General features: G+C 46.1%; 1 protein-coding gene across 1 annotated transcript in view; it reads left to right on the forward strand.

The window, feature by feature from the left end:
* CSMD2 (CUB and Sushi multiple domains 2) overlaps positions 1 to 16,350 on the forward strand; it is a 576,739-nt gene that overhangs the window by 351,388 nt on the left and 209,001 nt on the right. Inside the window, exons 15-16 of the mRNA XM_072974827.1 lie at positions 10,548 to 10,874; positions 14,807 to 15,001. Of these exons, the coding sequence (XP_072830928.1) occupies positions 10,548 to 10,874; positions 14,807 to 15,001 (522 nt within the window). The remainder of the gene's footprint in view (positions 1 to 10,547; positions 10,875 to 14,806; positions 15,002 to 16,350) is intronic.

Raw genomic sequence — 16,350 nt, forward strand, 5'->3', positions numbered from 1 at the left:
CCCGCCTACTATGCCCATCACCTTTGGGCATTAGGATTTCAGCGTATGAGTTTGGGGAGACACGAACACTCAAACCTTCGCAGGCACTGAGAGTGCTGAGCCTGGCATACCGACTCTTTGGCTGTGACTAGGGAGGATAAAAGGAGGATAGGAGACCCACACCACTCAACAGAAATGATGCTTGACAGAATTTTCCAGATGGACAAGAGGAGAGAACATTCTAGAGAGAGAGCGTATCCTGAGCAAGACCTGGCGTCAGCCTCGCACATGTGCAGGGCTGCAATAGTCCCATATGGTTGGCACGTTGGGGGCAGTGGGTGGAGGTGGGAAAATAAAGATAAAGGAGCTTGGCAAGAACCTTCAGTCCCTCAGGGTCTTTTCGTGCCCTTTTGAGAAGTTTAGGCTTCATCCTCTGCACAACGGGGAGTCTTTAAAGAGTTCCAAGCAAAGATGTAACATCATGAGAATTTGTGATTTACAAAGTTCATCCTGGAGCTGATATGTAGGATGGATTCAAAAGCAATGAAATTTAAAGATGGAAAACCAGGTAGACTGTTGCAGTGGGAAGAGGGCCTGGACTTAATAGGGGGTGTGATGAGGATGTGACATGTACAAGAGATCCTGAAGAGATAGCATCAACAGAAGGTAGTTACTGACTGGATTTGGGAATGAGGGAAAAGGAGTTGGTATATTTTGCTTAGGCAACTGGGTATTATCATTCATGGAGATAAGGGATGAAGGAGGCTTAGGAAAATAGATAAAGAGATCAATTTTGGACATGCATTCGAGGTGCCAGGGGGATCTCCGGTAGAGATGTACATCAGACAATTACAGAGCAAGTCTGACTGTGCGGGAGGGTCTGGGCTACCAGTGTTATCTGGGAGGCAATGGGGTAAGGAAGAGTGGTGGGGAGTGAGAAGGGGGCCAAGGGAAAACCCATAACTGGGTGGCCTCAAGCCTGAATTCTTCACTGATGACAGGAAACATTCCAGATGCTGAAATCTAGGAGAATCAGGTTTGGGAAAGAAAACTAGGAGGTCAGTTTGGGACATACTTAGTTTGATTTGCTGTCATAAAATCCAAACTCCTTCTCCTGGGTCTAAAAGACCTTTGCCATCCTCTCCAACTCGTTTTGTGTTCTTGGCGCTATGGTTGACTTGCTTCTGCTCTATTGGCCTCTCTTCTGTCCCTCACATATACCACGCTCACTCCTACCTCGGGGCCTTTGCACTTGCAGTTCCTGCCACCTGGAGTGATTTCCCTTTAGGACAACTGGCTCCTTATTATCGGGCCACATCTCAGAGGATGCCTCCTCAGACAGGCCATCTCTGACCCCCTTATTGAAAGTAAGCCACTCCCCTCCCTTCCCTCTTGTTCCCTTCACTCTGTCTCATGTTCTTTGTCACCCATTCGAATGTAAACTTCATGCCAGCGGAGGACTTGCTAATCAGTCTTGTTGGTTGCCACCCCATATCTAGATTAGTGTCTGTTACACAGCAGATGCTCCATTAATACGAGGTGGAGACATTCAAAGACCGTGTCATGGGAGAAGACAACCCTGAAAGAGATCCTTTCATGTTGCAAAATGTGAAAGTCAAATTGGAGAGGAGAGCTTTCACGTGACTGCACAGGGGCGGCCAGCACTGGACTGGAAAGCCTGGAGTGGGTGTGACGGGAAGTGTTCCAGGAACGAGGGAGGGCTCAGGTCTCACCTAGTGCCCTGCTCACGTAATGCAGGATGCCAGCACCCAAGTCTTGCCTGCCTGAGAGATGGGGATTGGACAAAACAAAGAAATGCCAAAACATGAGCACAACTCAGGGCTTTTCAATCAGATTACATCAAATATGAATCTAAGAGGACATGTTCCATGCTCAGGAAATACATGGGCAGTGTCGTCATGTACCCCGATGCTCCTTTTGGAACGTATGTGAGTTTCTAGAAGCATCTTCAGGATTCTCCGCAAAAAGAACCACGCATTAACTTGATCTGATTTATGATAAAGGTGAGCCCGGCTGGAGGACCAGTTTCAGCCCTCATGTGTGTGACCTTGAAAACCTTGCCAGGCTTCCTCAGACCCACTGATGCTAATAACTTTCACCAGCTCCAGTGCCAGAGATATTAAAATAACTCATATGAAAATTACCCCACCTAGAGCCTCTGTGCAGAAAGAGGTGAAAGGAATGCCTCAGTGGGTTTGTAAAGCCTCTGCCTCCAGTTCGGCTCTAGCATTCATCAGCAGAAGTGCCTCAGTTTACTGGTCCAGAGACGCACAATGAAGCAAGAACCATCTGACTGGGAGTCTCCCGCTTGGGTGAGCACTGCTGGAGAGAATCGCCCAACCAGGCAAATTGGCGCTGCTACAAATTCATGGTCACCAATCTCAGTCAAGCCTGCAACAGTGCCCAGCATCCATCTGTGTTTCTCAAGTCGGTCTGTTCTTCTCTTCCCCGTGGAAGCCATCCCAAGCGTTCTCCACTCTCCTCCATGCTGTGAACAGCCCCTCCTACAACCTGACACTGGGGAATGACCTTGTCTTCCACCCAGCAGGCAGCATCCTCAACTTGCAAGTTCCAAAGACCCCGAGCCTGCAGATCCTACCCGTCCTCATCCTTCCTTCCTTTCACCTTCCCATCACCTTTGATACCGGAGATGCTCACTCCTCTCTCCCATCAAAACCCAACCCCTCTGTAGAGTATCCAGCCCATTTAGGCTTTAAGATCGGGGACCTTCAAGCACCTTTAAACTCACAGTAAGAAATGCACACACTCACACACACACACTCACACACACATACTCACGCATAATTGAAACATTCATTTCACAAACAGTACTCACCTTTATCCCTGTAATGAACTCAGATATTTTTCCATTCTCTTCCTTTTTTTTTTCTTTTTTACCATCCAGCTCATGACCTACCACCTTGCTTTCATGATCACTCACTGTTTCAAAAATTTTGCTGCAGATTCTTCCTCACTTCCCACCTTCTCAGGAATCTATGCCTCGTGTAATTCATCCTCTTTCTTGGTCTCCTCAGCCTCTCCCCTTCTGCCACATCCTTCTTATCAACATTTAAATGTTCTCAGATCCCTCTTCTCTTAAATGTAAAGATCTTTCTTGACACCTCACATGTTCTTGCCCATTCTCTAATACCTTCCTTCCCATCCAGACCTCTTTGGCAGGATACCTCCCCTTGCTGGGTCCACTCCTCACTTCCCAGTCCCTTCTTACCCCATCCATTCTAAGCCCCGAGTCCACCATACCAGAAAATGGCTCTCACCAAGGTCTTCCATGACCCCTGGAAACTGCTCTCACCAAGGTCTTCCTTGAGCCTCTTGTTGCTAAAACCCAATGGGTTTTAGGCAGATGCTCCACTGTATTTCAGGACAGATAACCCTTCCCTCCTTCTGGAATCCACTCTCCTGTTTTCCCTCCTACCTTCGGCTGCTCTGTCTCCATCTGCCCTGCCAGCTTCTCCCCATCCACTTGCAGAGTTCCATGCTGTCTGTTTTTAATTTGCCAACTTGATAACTCTGCTGTTTAAAGGTTTTGTTTTCTGACAATATTGCACATTCTTCCTCCATCTTTATTGAACAACTTTATTCATTTGTCTGTTGCCTCTTAATTTCCTTAGCCCATATTTCTATTTTGAGTGTTGATCTTTTTATTGAATTGTGGTTCTTCATATGTTAAACATAGTAAATATCTAACTGTAATAACTTGCAAATATTTCTTCTCCATTTTTCCTTCACTATTTACCTTTTATGGTGATTTTTGAAATCCAAAAGTTTTTCATTTCTGCAGTTAGAAAGTGTTTCCTTTATGATTCCTAACTTCAGTGTAATGCTAAGAAAGTCCTTCCCCACCTCTGAGATTACAGAGATATTCTGTATGTTTTCTCCTAGTACTTATGTGGTACACTGATGTGGGTCCAGTTTTTCTATAACTGATTAGCCATTTGTCCAAGCATCCCTTATTGATCAATCAGCCTTTACCCTGCTAACTTGAAAAGTCTCCTTCATCATATACTACATTTTTAGATGTCTGTGTCTGTTTCTGAACTTTCTTTTCTGGTTCCACTGATCCCTCCTTTGAAACTAATACAATACAGGTTTTATTATTGCAGCTTTATGATATGTCTTACTATCTGAGTTGACAAGCCTTCCTACCACTAGAAGGAAATAGGTCTCATGATTGAGAGCTTGGACTCTGGAACCAGCTTGACTGGGTTCACATTCAGCGCCATCACTTACATGCCTTGTGACTGTGGGCAGGTTACTCCAACACCCACACTTGGCTTCTGCATCTGTAAAATGCGGGTAATGCTAGTATTCACCTCAGAGGGTTGCTGTGATGGGTGCTGGGTTAAGACATATGACATCTTGGAAGGCCAGCTAGCACCTCATATGTTATTATTCCTTGTCTCTCTTGAGGAGAGCTTGGCTGTTTACACCTGTTTATTCCAACAGATGGATCTTACAGTTGTTTAACGGTCGAGAAAAAAAAAAATTGGTGTGGGTCTTGCCTGAGATTATGTTAAATGTATACAATGATTTGAAGATAATTGTCAGCTTAACAATATGAACTCGTCATGCAGGGAAAGATTCTCTCTCATTTTTCAACTTTATTTTCTGCCTATCAATAAAGTTTTGTATTCGTTATATAGATCATGTTTGTTTATTGTTTTAGGGCTGAATTTGACTTGATAGCTCTTTGCATATAGGATTGTTTTGTCACTCTGAATGTATTGATGTGTGAGTCGGTGGGTGTGAATATGTGTATCGTAACATACAATTTTATGGCAATATTTGTATCAAGATTGATTTAAATAGCATAGCTATTATTCTTTGTTTAAAATTGTAAAGCTCTGGCCCTGACACTGCCTACTCCCTAAATATTTTCCAGTATCTTCAGGTTTTTCCCTTCACATAAATTTTGTAATTTAAAAATCTCCTAGGAAATCCTCCATTTTGTCAAGATTCCAAAATTATTAATATGTTATACACACTATTCTTTTATCATTGTGTTATCTCCAAATTTTATTATCCTATCTCTATGTCTGTGTATGATTTCTGTTTCTTGAGTAGACCAAAGAGAAGCTTCTGTTTGGCCTTTTCGGTTAATTTTTTTCTGCTTTTATCTTTACTAAGTATATTCTCCCTTTTCTCCTTCCTCTTGTTTGGTTATTCTCTTTGTCACTTTTTTAAAACACCCATTTCACTTATTTCTTTATTATTTAGTAATGAACAAGGCTATGAACTCTCCCTTAAATATAGCTTTGGCCTAGTATCATCATCATTATTATAAGCAGCCTGTATTGACAGCCTTTGTTCCCTCTTTGAATTCAAGAACTTATTTAGGAGAGGATTTTATGTATTTTCAGGTGCTTAGGGATTTTTCTTTATTCTTTTATCACTGATTTCTAGCTTATTTGCACTGCGAATGGACAATGTATCCCGAAAGTTTTTGCTTTGTGGAGGAGTTTATGGAGATTTCTCTGTAGCCTAATGTAGAGTCCATGTCTGTAATATTCCATGTGCACTGGTAAAGATGGTGGTGGTCTTTGTTTGAAGGTTGAAGGGTTGCACGTAACATACACACTCCTAGTATTTTACAGAGCCTCTTTGTCTTTATTCACTCTTGACTTCAGATTAGTATATTTTTCTCCAACTCTTGTATTTTTAAAATAGTTTATTGTGTCTGCTTCAGTGCTTTGGGGCAAAATGTATCATAATTGTACTAACTTCATTTTGGAATATGCACGTCATCCATTTTTTTTTAACTGTCGTCTTTGGATTTTGGATTTTCTTTTGCCTTGTCAGATCCGTAGTAATTGAATTATCATTTTGCAAGCTCTGAAACTAGCAGTAAGAACACCAAAAGAAAAAACAAAAGAAGAGTGGTTTTCAACAAAACTTTTATTTCCTACTCAAGATCCTGTTAAATAATAATCCAATATTATATGCAGTAATGACACATCTGCTTATTAATGAGTTTTCTACCTTTGTTATTTTTCAGAAGCCTGAACCATTAAAGGTTTATTCAAGGTCAAGATCCATGAGCACAACCCAGTAACTATTCACAAAGGGGGAGGGCACCTCATCTCCCTCTTTTACCTGAGTGATTGATAGTGATGAGATCCAATCACAATACACTTTGTTATCCTCACCTGGGACACTGAGAAGCAAACTCTATTCTCCAACAGAAACATTTTAATGTAACATGTAAACCTAGTTTTCCAGAGCAAGAGAGATTAGGCCTTTGTTGGACAATGCACACTCCCTTTTCCTGCCCTTGTTGCAACAAGTCTGAATTATACTTAGGGACAGAAGACCAAGCTTTCTAGGGCCATGCTTTTGTTCTATCAGTACCAGTATATCAGCTCCATCTCTTTCCAGGCACAAGAAAAAAAATGTGTCTTAGTAGATTTCTAGAGGACTCTTGACCCGAAAAAAAGAGGATCATCCAAGAGTCTAGGGTGACATTATAATATCCAAGGGTCTGATATTAATATTAAAACTCCTTTTTGTGATTTGCATTTGCCTTCACTAGTGGTTCTCAGATGCTCACTGTGTGTTAGGATCACCTGGGGAGCTTTTAGAACCCATGGTGCCTTGGGTGCTTCCCACCAAATGAATAGGACTCTTTGGGGCCTGGGCATTGGTAAATTATAACACTCTTCTAATCTGAAGTCTGAGCTATCTTGGCCCATTTCCTTATTTGTGACTTTTCTGAGTCACTAAGTTGTGTTTCTTTTCCCAAAATGAGGGTTATATTTTTCTAAGCTAGATTAACCTGTATACATTTATTATCATGAATGATGTTATCTCTTTTTTTCCCTTTTCCCAGCATCTTACTTTACATTTCCCCTCTTTATGATTCCTTGTTGTTTCCTTTGAATTCCATTTTTTTGCTAAATTAACTGCTTTGCTTTTTCCCCTTTGGTAATTTTGAAGATAAGCTACTTTATAGTCTATTACTAATTACACTTAACATCCTTAAAAACACGCTCTAACCTATATTTCTCTGATTAACCACAGAAACTGTGTAACAGAATTTCTTGCAAAATGAGGAAATTAGCATATCTCCTTGCTTCAACTTTATACTTCATGTCAGTATAATCTGCAGTATTTTACCCTGGGGTTTGGGCAGGAGTGATACCTTAGATCTTCTCTTCCAACAAATATTTCTTACACTTGCATTCTGTTTTCTAACTCCGTTTATAGAAATTATTTAGATTCTTTGCTAGGTGGTTTATTTGCTTATTACCAATCTTTTTTTCATTTTTTGTTAACCGTAACTTTCCCATGCTTGAGTTCTGCATTTTGATTCATCTCTTGGTTGGGCTGAAAACATCTTCAAGTGTTGTTTTTTTTTCAATGTTGTATGGATAATATATTTTTTGAAATCTGATATGGGAAGCAGTTTCTGTTGTCTTGGCTATTTAAGAATTTGGCTGGATCATACTCTTTTCTGCTCTAAATTATTTAGGGACAGATCTGTACTGTGTCTGAGAGAAAGGCACCGAGGATCATGGCACAGTATTTTTTTCTCGTTTCCAGAGCTGACAGGCATCCTTGGGGCTTGGAATGGGATGGGGATGTGAGGCACGTGTATTCATATCACCATCTTGTCAGATGGTATCAACCATGAAATACTCATTGATTCATTCAGCAAATAGTCTTTGAGCATCTACAGTGTGCCAGGCATTGCGGGAGCCATTAGGGATGCAGAGGAATCAAACAGACCAGATTTCTGCTCTCATGGAATATATGTGTATGTGTTGGGGAGAGGGAGGGACAGACCCTAAGCCAACCAGTGAACAAGATAATTTTGGAGAGTGATAGGTAGAGCTACCATATATAGCTGCTCAAAATGGTGCCCCCGGAGCTTTACAACAGGGCAACTCTGGGGAAAAGGTATGAAGAAAAGAATTATAAAGTGATAAAGTGATGGAGTTGGGGGTAGGGCCTCAGGTGATGTTAATTAAATTCTCTGCAGTAAATCCATTTGTTTTCATACTTGCGGTGCCCCTGATGGTCTTCCCTCCAAAATCATAGAGCTTTTCTTTGCCTTCGGTCCACCTTGATGCTGTTCCACTGGTAGACAGGCCATGTGGGTTTTCCCCTTCTGTTTTCAAGGTAGCTGGCTCTGTTGGTTTAGGATTCTTCAGTATTTGCATTATGCTCCCAGCTGGATTATCACAAAGCTGTAGAGGGGATAGCTATGTGGGGGGTGGGGGGTGGTATCTGTGTCCAGTCTCCAGCCTCCAGTTCAGTACTGATATGATGCTTGGGGTCAACAGAAGGCTCTTTAGCAGATTCTAAGAAAGAACACCTCCAGGTCTCCACTGTTAGACTTAGTGAGCAGTTCTGTTCTCATACTGGGAGACAGTGTTGACGGGTGGCTAAGGGTTTGGCCCCAGGAGCCAGATGGATTTAAATTTGCATAGATTTGCATGGATTTGAATTTGCTGCTACCATTTACTGGCCTTGCAACCCTGGCAAATTACTTAATCTCTATATGCCACAGTGTCTTCATCTTTAAATGGGATTAATAACAGTCCCTATTCTCATGCTGTTGTTGTGACTGTTAAATTGAGTAATTAATGAAAGTGTTTAGAGCAGTGCCTGCACTTAGTCAGCCCCAATAACATAGAATGATAATTACTATTAACTATACCTCGAGTTGCCTAAATGCTTTTTCATGTCCTTCTCTCCCCTTGGCTCCAACTTCCTATACTTCTAAAATGCAGAGAGTACAGGGAGAAGAATGCGTGTGTCCTAGGAACCAGGTTCACTTTGCTGAATTTGATGGGAGGGCTTTGAGTAGCAGGTCAGAAAAGAAATGCCTGATGCAGAAAAAGGAAGACAGGTGGAGTCAGGGAGAGGAAAGCGGCTCTCAGCAGAAGGAATCACCAATTCCTTAGTTTTGTGCAGTTTTTTTTTCTTTTGCAAACATGATTTTATTATTATTTTTCACCTTAGCTTCATTCTAGTTAATAAGTCAAATATTATACTTACTTAAATTTTAATATTATTAACACCAAACATCAATGTAAGTGTTCTAAAGGCATTTAAATGTTTCTCCATATTAGTTTCTAACTTCTTTACGCTTTTATGTATTAAAAAATGTTTACAATGGGCCTATATCATTTTCTCAGTCAGAAAAGTTAAATACTGTTTTCATTTTGAAAACACGTCACCCCAAAACCTTTTACCCTAATCAGCTTTTATTTGGGGGTTCATGTCCAGTCTTTACCCATAGATAAATAAATATTTAATAGCTATCATCAAAAGTACACATATAATTTTATGATGTACTGTTTCACTGAAAAATGTTTAGCGTGCTTCTTTCCACGGGGTCATATTTATCACTTTAATGATTGCGTTCAAACCGCATCACATTAAAGGCTGTAATTTACCTCACATTATTGGGCTGACATATAGGTTGTTCACATTTTCTCCTCTGTAATAAAATTTATGTCACTAGAAACATCTTTGTCCATGTGGCTCTTTTCCTTTTCAACTAATTCCTGGAGATTACCGAGTCAGAATATTTGAATAGTTTCATGGCAGTTGATAAGAATACATACACTCCCTTCCAAAGGATTATATTAACTTCTGGGCAACTGGCAATAGATACATATGAGTTTCCATGAAGCCAATGGACTGTGTTTTCATTTAATTCTATTTTCTCTCATGAGAACCCTCTGAGCATACTCTTTGCTCATCTTGACGATGTTCTTACATAATTATAAAAGCTCTAATTTAATACTGATGGTTGCCCTTTGGCATGTTGTTGCATTTTTTTCATTCTATTATTTTACTTTTTAATTTTGGTTTAGTGTTTGTTTTTCCATTTATAGCACTTGCCTTAGCCTTGTTCCAAGGTCTATTAGTTACTGGCATGAAAAGGGTTTAAAATAAAGATCTTAAGAAAAGCTGGTCCTTGGGAAGCGGGCAGGGTCTCAAGATTAGGCACTGCTCCCCTCTGCCCCATTTCTTCCAAAGCTTTGGTCTGGAAGATGGTGCTTACCTGGCACCTCCCTAGCATAGTTTTGTAGTTTTGAGGTTGTCAGAATCCCCGGGCACCCATATCATTTCCCCCACCAAAAATGTTCAAAGGACAGAAATGGACTTGGACTATCTCCACCCCTGTTTACCACCGGGGGGTCACCACCAGCTAAGAGGAGTCAGACACTGTGACTACACTTAAGCTTGAATGGTGGTTTTTTTCCCAATACAAGGGACCAAAAGCATGCAGACACTGCCTGGGGTGGGCTCCCTGGAAGGGGAGAGGGTCCAGAGAAGAGCAACTCAGCCAAGTCTGCAGTTTGCCAGAGAGCCCCTTCCCAGCACCCTGCGCAGCATGAAACCCAGCACGCCGCACACCTAGAGCTCAGAGCCCAGCCAGCCCGGACCAGCCCTTGTGGCGCCCTTTCTTTCTGTTGCTCTTTAGGCTAAGGACATGCTTCCCCCCCAGCCCTCAGTGGTCCAGGCCGAATACCCGGGGATGCCTACTGACCTTCCCCGCTCTTCTCTTGCAGTTTCCTGCTTCTTCAACTTTACCAGCCCCTCTGGGGTCGTCCTGTCGCCCAACTACCCAGAGGACTACGGCAACCACCTCCACTGCGTCTGGCTCATCCTCGCCCGGCCCGAGAGCCGCATCCACCTGGCCTTCAATGACATTGATGTGGAGCCTCAGTTTGACTTCCTGGTCATCAAGGACGGGGCCACCGCCGAGGCTCCAGTCCTGGGCACCTTCTCAGGAAACCAGCTCCCCTCCTCCATCACAAGCAGCGGCCACGTGGCCCGTCTTGAGTTCCAGACTGACCACTCCACGGGGAAGAGAGGCTTCAACATCACCTTTACCAGTGAGTCCGCCCTGGGCCTCCAGCTGACCACCCCTCTGAGTGTCAGCCTCCGAGGATGTCCGGTGGAGGGGGCTCCCGCAGAGGGGTGCTGATGTGGGTGGGCCGGTTCCCCAAGCCTTGCAGGGCTGCCAGTGCCAGGCATGAGGCTCCAACATGACCAGGAAAAGCAGGAAGCACTGGCCGGTGGGCGAGTGTTCTTTTCTGTGACGTCCCTTGCTTTGAGCATCTATTTCCTACAGGTGTGACATAGAATGTAAAAGGGGCCTGGGCCTCATTTCTCCCTCCCACCCTCCTCCTCCTAGAAGGCCCGGCTAGAGGCAGGAAGGGCCCCAGAGAGAGCAAGCCCCCCGTTATCCTCTTGTTAGTTACCCATGGCTCTCTGGGTGCTTCCCCCAGTCCTTGGACGCCTACTCACTGCTGACGTCCCTTATTCCCCGGGGGGCTGCCCACACCTTGCCCAGTTCCCATTCCCAGAGTCAGATCAGAAACAAAGGTCTGGAGCAGTGTTTCTGTTTGGCTCTGAGACTTATTCGAGCCAGCTCTTGGGCCTCAGGGCCCAAGTCCCAAAGTTGTCACCTCCAGTTTCAGCCCTGGGCCCCTTGTCCAGAAGTAACACGATGCTCAGCCGTGATTATTTTTGTTTCTGTGTCTCATGAGGTTTTGGTGGGGGTGGGGGCAGAAGCTTCAAGACTGGAAACAGCAAGCCACCAAAGGTAGCAAGTAGGGCTGATCAGGGCAGAACCAGCTCTGGACCCGGTGAATTCGGCCAATGGCACATAATCAAATGGGGCTGAAGATGGTTCCGCCTAAGTAGTTAACCAGATCCTTTCCCAGAGGCTGCTTGTGAAAGGCAAGCCCCCAGTTCAAGCTCCACCCCACGCACACAGCACACACATAGACCTCCTCCCTCTGGTATGTTCCAGCGAAACTGATCTCTGTCCAACACCCCTCCCACTCTTGGCATCGAAGTCTTGCTTCCTCGGCCCACCTGTCTTTGGGGTCTAGTTAAGCTGAAGACAATAAGTGCCAAATGCGGGGGGGTCATTGGGGTCCCCAGATTCCAAAGGACCCCCCCAAGTCAAAGCCCTTCCTTCATATTTCCCTCAACGCCTTCTTCAGGACACTGCACTTGATATAAACAACCCATCTTCCCACGGATGCCTCCTCCAGGGCTCTCATCTTCCCATCACCTCTGAGCAGGAGAGGCAGAGCCCAGTTCTGTCTCCCCTCATCTTCCCCGTCCAGCACTGCAGCACTAGCTTTTAGATTATCTATCCTCACCCCTCCTTTCCCATGAGATTGTGAGCTCTGGACAGTTGTGGATGTGTGTTACTTGTCTTTCTATACCCTCTGCCCAGGGTAGGGTCTGGTCATGGTTTGGATCAGTAAATATTTATTGAGAGGAAAGATCCATGTATGGCTCAATGGCCTTTCTTCCCCCTGGTGGGAGCAGGAGAAGGGGAAGCACTATCCCGGGAAGTCCACTGACCCAGGGAGGTGAGGGCCGACGACCCCACGGGTTCAGAGTAGGTGTGGACACACAGTGGGGAACTGGGGCAGAAACAGGTACTCACAGTCTCCTAGGAAAACCACATCCTAGTAAGTCCCCACTTCCCAGCCGAGGAGAAGAGCCTTCCCTCTTGGGAGGAAGAGGCAGAAAGCAGTGAACCTGGCCTGAGGATCGTGCTCTTACCAGCTTTTCCCTTGGAGGGTCCTCCCCAATTGTAAACATGATGCACGTCCACTACATCAGTAGTCAAATACAGGGGCAGGTCAAGGAGGAAATGCTGACTGCCACCCCAGATCCCCCCACCCGGAGGTGATTCTTGCCAACATTTGGTGACCACGGTTACAGACATCAGATAATTTTCTGTGCATCTATATGGACAGAGTTGGATGGATAGGTAGAAATAACCTTTAAACATGATCCTATTCCAGGCCTGCTGAGTCAGAATCTCTAAGGGATGAGACCCTAGAATCTACATTTTTTACAGGTTTTTGAGATGATTCGATGCAGCTAGTGAGACTATAGTCCACGGGCAGGTGTTCGGGAACTAGTGTGGTCTCCCCACCAGGACGTTCATCTCCTTGGCCATGACCCAACTGACGATCCTCTAAGCTGAGCTTGAGTTTGCCCGATGGGTGTCAGGGAGCTCACCTCCCCAGACGCCCTCTCCGCAGCTGGTGTTTCCCCTCATGAAGACTTGAAGTCTGTGTCCCTGTAACAAGCATCAGGGGCCCCGTTTCCACCCCCAGAGCTCCTTAGAGCAAACTTGATCCTGCTTCCACGTGGAGTATTTTGGTCAATGATGATCGTAGCTGCTGTTAACTGAGCACCTACTGTGTGGCACTCCACAGGCGTCACAACATAAACTTCATCAGCTAAGATCTGTCCCCTCTCACGTGCCAGGAAACTGAGATTGAAGAGCTAGACAGTTAGAACCGGGCAGTATTTAAATCCCTGACTTACAACTCTTGCTCCAAGACGTTGGAAAGAGTTCCATATCCCTGCTCTGTGTGTACTTGTGTGTGTGTGTGTATGTGTGTGTGTGACTGATAGGGTTTTGAATAGACAAATGTCTGGATGTCTGGGCCCCAAGCACCACTATTCTTCCCACTCTGTATTTCTAAATGTCAGGGCAACCTCATGGTCATAGTTCCTAATGGAGCAAGATTGGGAGGCTGAAGTCCAGGCTGACATAGGCTTTGCATTTCGGAGGGAAGGGTGTCGGGGACTCCAGCGAGGCTCTGCGAGGGGCCATAGTGATTGTCTCCATGTCAGGTGTTCCCACAGCTCACCTTCAGTAGGAAGGATCACTAGGGTTGCCTCCAGCAAGATCTGACAGCCTCCGGGGCTGCTCCTGTTTCTGACGGTGCCAGTCTTTCCATCACTAGGGAATTTCAGAGGCTTCTAAATGGAGTTCCTCAAAGTGGCACATGCCCGTGCAGCCGTGGGGCCTGGCCTCCCCCGGAACGCCACGTCCTTGAAACAGCAGGGATGCCAGTACGGCGTGGCCTCAGGGACCCAAGTGTGAGAACTGGGCATCCCTGATGGAGGAAGGCGGGGAACAGGAAAGAGGAGGGAACTCAGACTTAAGGACTTCCTACCACCTGTCAGGTGCTGTACCAGGCATTCCCCACTTTCAAATTCAAATCAACCTTCATTTCATTCCTGTCTCCGGCCAGTGAAGGGTGATCTCATTTTATAGGTCAGGAGACGTGTTTCAGCAAGGGTGCGTAAGTTGCCCAGAACCAGGTAACTAATGAGAGGCAAAGCTCCATTAAACCCCAGAGTGTTCTGACTCTTTCCTCGACCCCCCACCCCCACCGCCCCACTGTCTGGTCAGTTGTCTGGGCAGAGTGAGAGGCAGCCTGACAAGAGGCAAGGGAATGAAGGGAACGGCTTCAGACAGGGTTAATTCCAGGGCACCTACTTACTGTGTTCAGTGTCCTCTCACGTCATAGGATTTAGTGTCCAGCTCACCTGCAACATAAATGATCCCGTAGCTGTCTGAAGTTAGGGAAGCGTGGAATGGATTTGACACTGAGGACGCAGATCTGCTCCTTAACCAGATGAGCCTCAGTTTCCTCAACTGTACACTGCGGTCATGATACCTACTTCCTGAAATCATTATTTATGTAAATGAGCAAAGGTGAGAAACAGCCCCCACCCCACCTGATCTACAGACAGGCGTGAGAATGAAGTTGGATCAGATGCTCAAGAAGGCAGGAGATGAGGTTTGACTAGCACCGGCTTTATGCCCCATGTGGTTCTTGGGTATGGAGCTCCCCACCCCCGAGCGAGCATGCCAGGTTCTTGGGGAAGTGGAGGAGGTCTAGGGCTGACCATCCTAAGGAAGCTTATTTTCTCCGGGGGTGTCCCTCGGCACACCAGCTCTGCCTAATCATGTCCTTGACCCTCACCCACACAGCCTTCCGACACAACGAGTGTCCAGACCCCGGCGTTCCAGTCAACGGCAAACGGTTTGGCGACAGCCTCCAGCTGGGAAGCTCCATTTCCTTCCTGTGTGACGAAGGCTTCCTCGGGACCCAAGGCTCGGAAACCATCACCTGCGTCCTGAAGGAGGGTAGCGTGGTCTGGAACAGCGCCGTGCTGCGCTGTGAAGGTGCGTGCCTGCTGGGTGGGGGGTCGGGCTATTGGCCGGAGAGGCTGAAGAGGGGGACCGAACCCTCCTGGTCCTCTTCTCCCAGGACCCAGGACCCTCCTCTCACCCTCACGCTGGAATGCCCAGGGCTGTCTAGGATCACTTGGCACAGAAATGTGAATCGCAACCAGAGATTAAACTGGAGAAACGCTGGTTCTGGACTGTCAGGCATCAAAAACACCTCTTCTTTCTACTGGGAATGCCCTCAGTATCACAGCCATTAGGAGCCCTGCTGTCACCTCCCGCTCAGGGGACCACCTTCAGCCCGAAGCAGTGCTGGCGGGGCTGTGAGTTTTCCAGTCTTCCGAGCTGCCTGCCACTCTCTCCTCCCCCCATGCTAATTTCCCCAGTTCCCTCGGACATCTCCTAGGCCTGGCCTGGCTGCCCCTGTTAAATGCTGCCTTGATATCCTTGCGGTCAATCTCCAGGAGACGAAGGACAGACCAGCTTGAAGCAAGCACGAGGGTTGTTAAGGTGTCCCCTCGGTCCTGGCCTGCCATGCAGATGGGTTTGGACTCCATTTCAGAGACCAGCCATCTGGTCCACCAAGCTGCAGGCATTGAAAACACAAATTAAGCTTCCTGAGGGCAGGAATCACCTCAAATGTGTGCACCAAGCACAATGCCTGGCACAGAATAGACCCTCAATAAATACTTGTGAATCGTGGATGAAAAATGAGTCCCTCACAGGCCCCTTGGAGGCAGTGGCGTTGTCCGAGGAGGTAGGGGCTGGGGTTCCCTCCTTCTGGGAGCCAGAAAGCTTCTTCCTCATCTCTCATGATGGACAGAGGGTGGAGACCTAGGGACCTCCCTCCACCTGCAGTCCCAGACCCAAATCTGATTTTTTTTTTACCCAGCAGAGTGAGTGCTTCTGGAAATAGCATAAGCTTTGGTGTGAGAGAAATGTGAACTCCTAGCCTTACCCCTCCCAGCTGTGGACCTGTTGAGCCCCCCCCCCCGACCCATGTCAGCCGCAGGGGGATAACCATGCCTGTGTGATGAGGTTGTTTTCAGGAGAAGCAGGACGCAGGGCCTAGTGGATTGCCGGTTGGTGATCTCACCTTTCCTTCAGATCAAGCCCCTCATTCTCCCTCCCTGTGCTCGCCCAGCTCCTCCGACCCCTTTGGTTTTCCTCGTGGTCCATCTCGTCCAGGACACCTTCTCTGCCATCTCTCACTCACCTCATCTCTCCCTCCTCCTGGTTCTCTTGTTCTTCGTGGGCCACCACCAGACCACTCCGTTGGACACTTAGTCTCACCACAATCACATTTTTCTTTACCAGTCCCATAGTCCTATCTCCCCACCAACACT

Source organism: Vicugna pacos, chromosome 13 (genome assembly GCF_048564905.1).
Source record: "Vicugna pacos chromosome 13, VicPac4, whole genome shotgun sequence".
Classification (NCBI taxonomy): Eukaryota; Metazoa; Chordata; class Mammalia; order Artiodactyla; family Camelidae; genus Vicugna; species Vicugna pacos.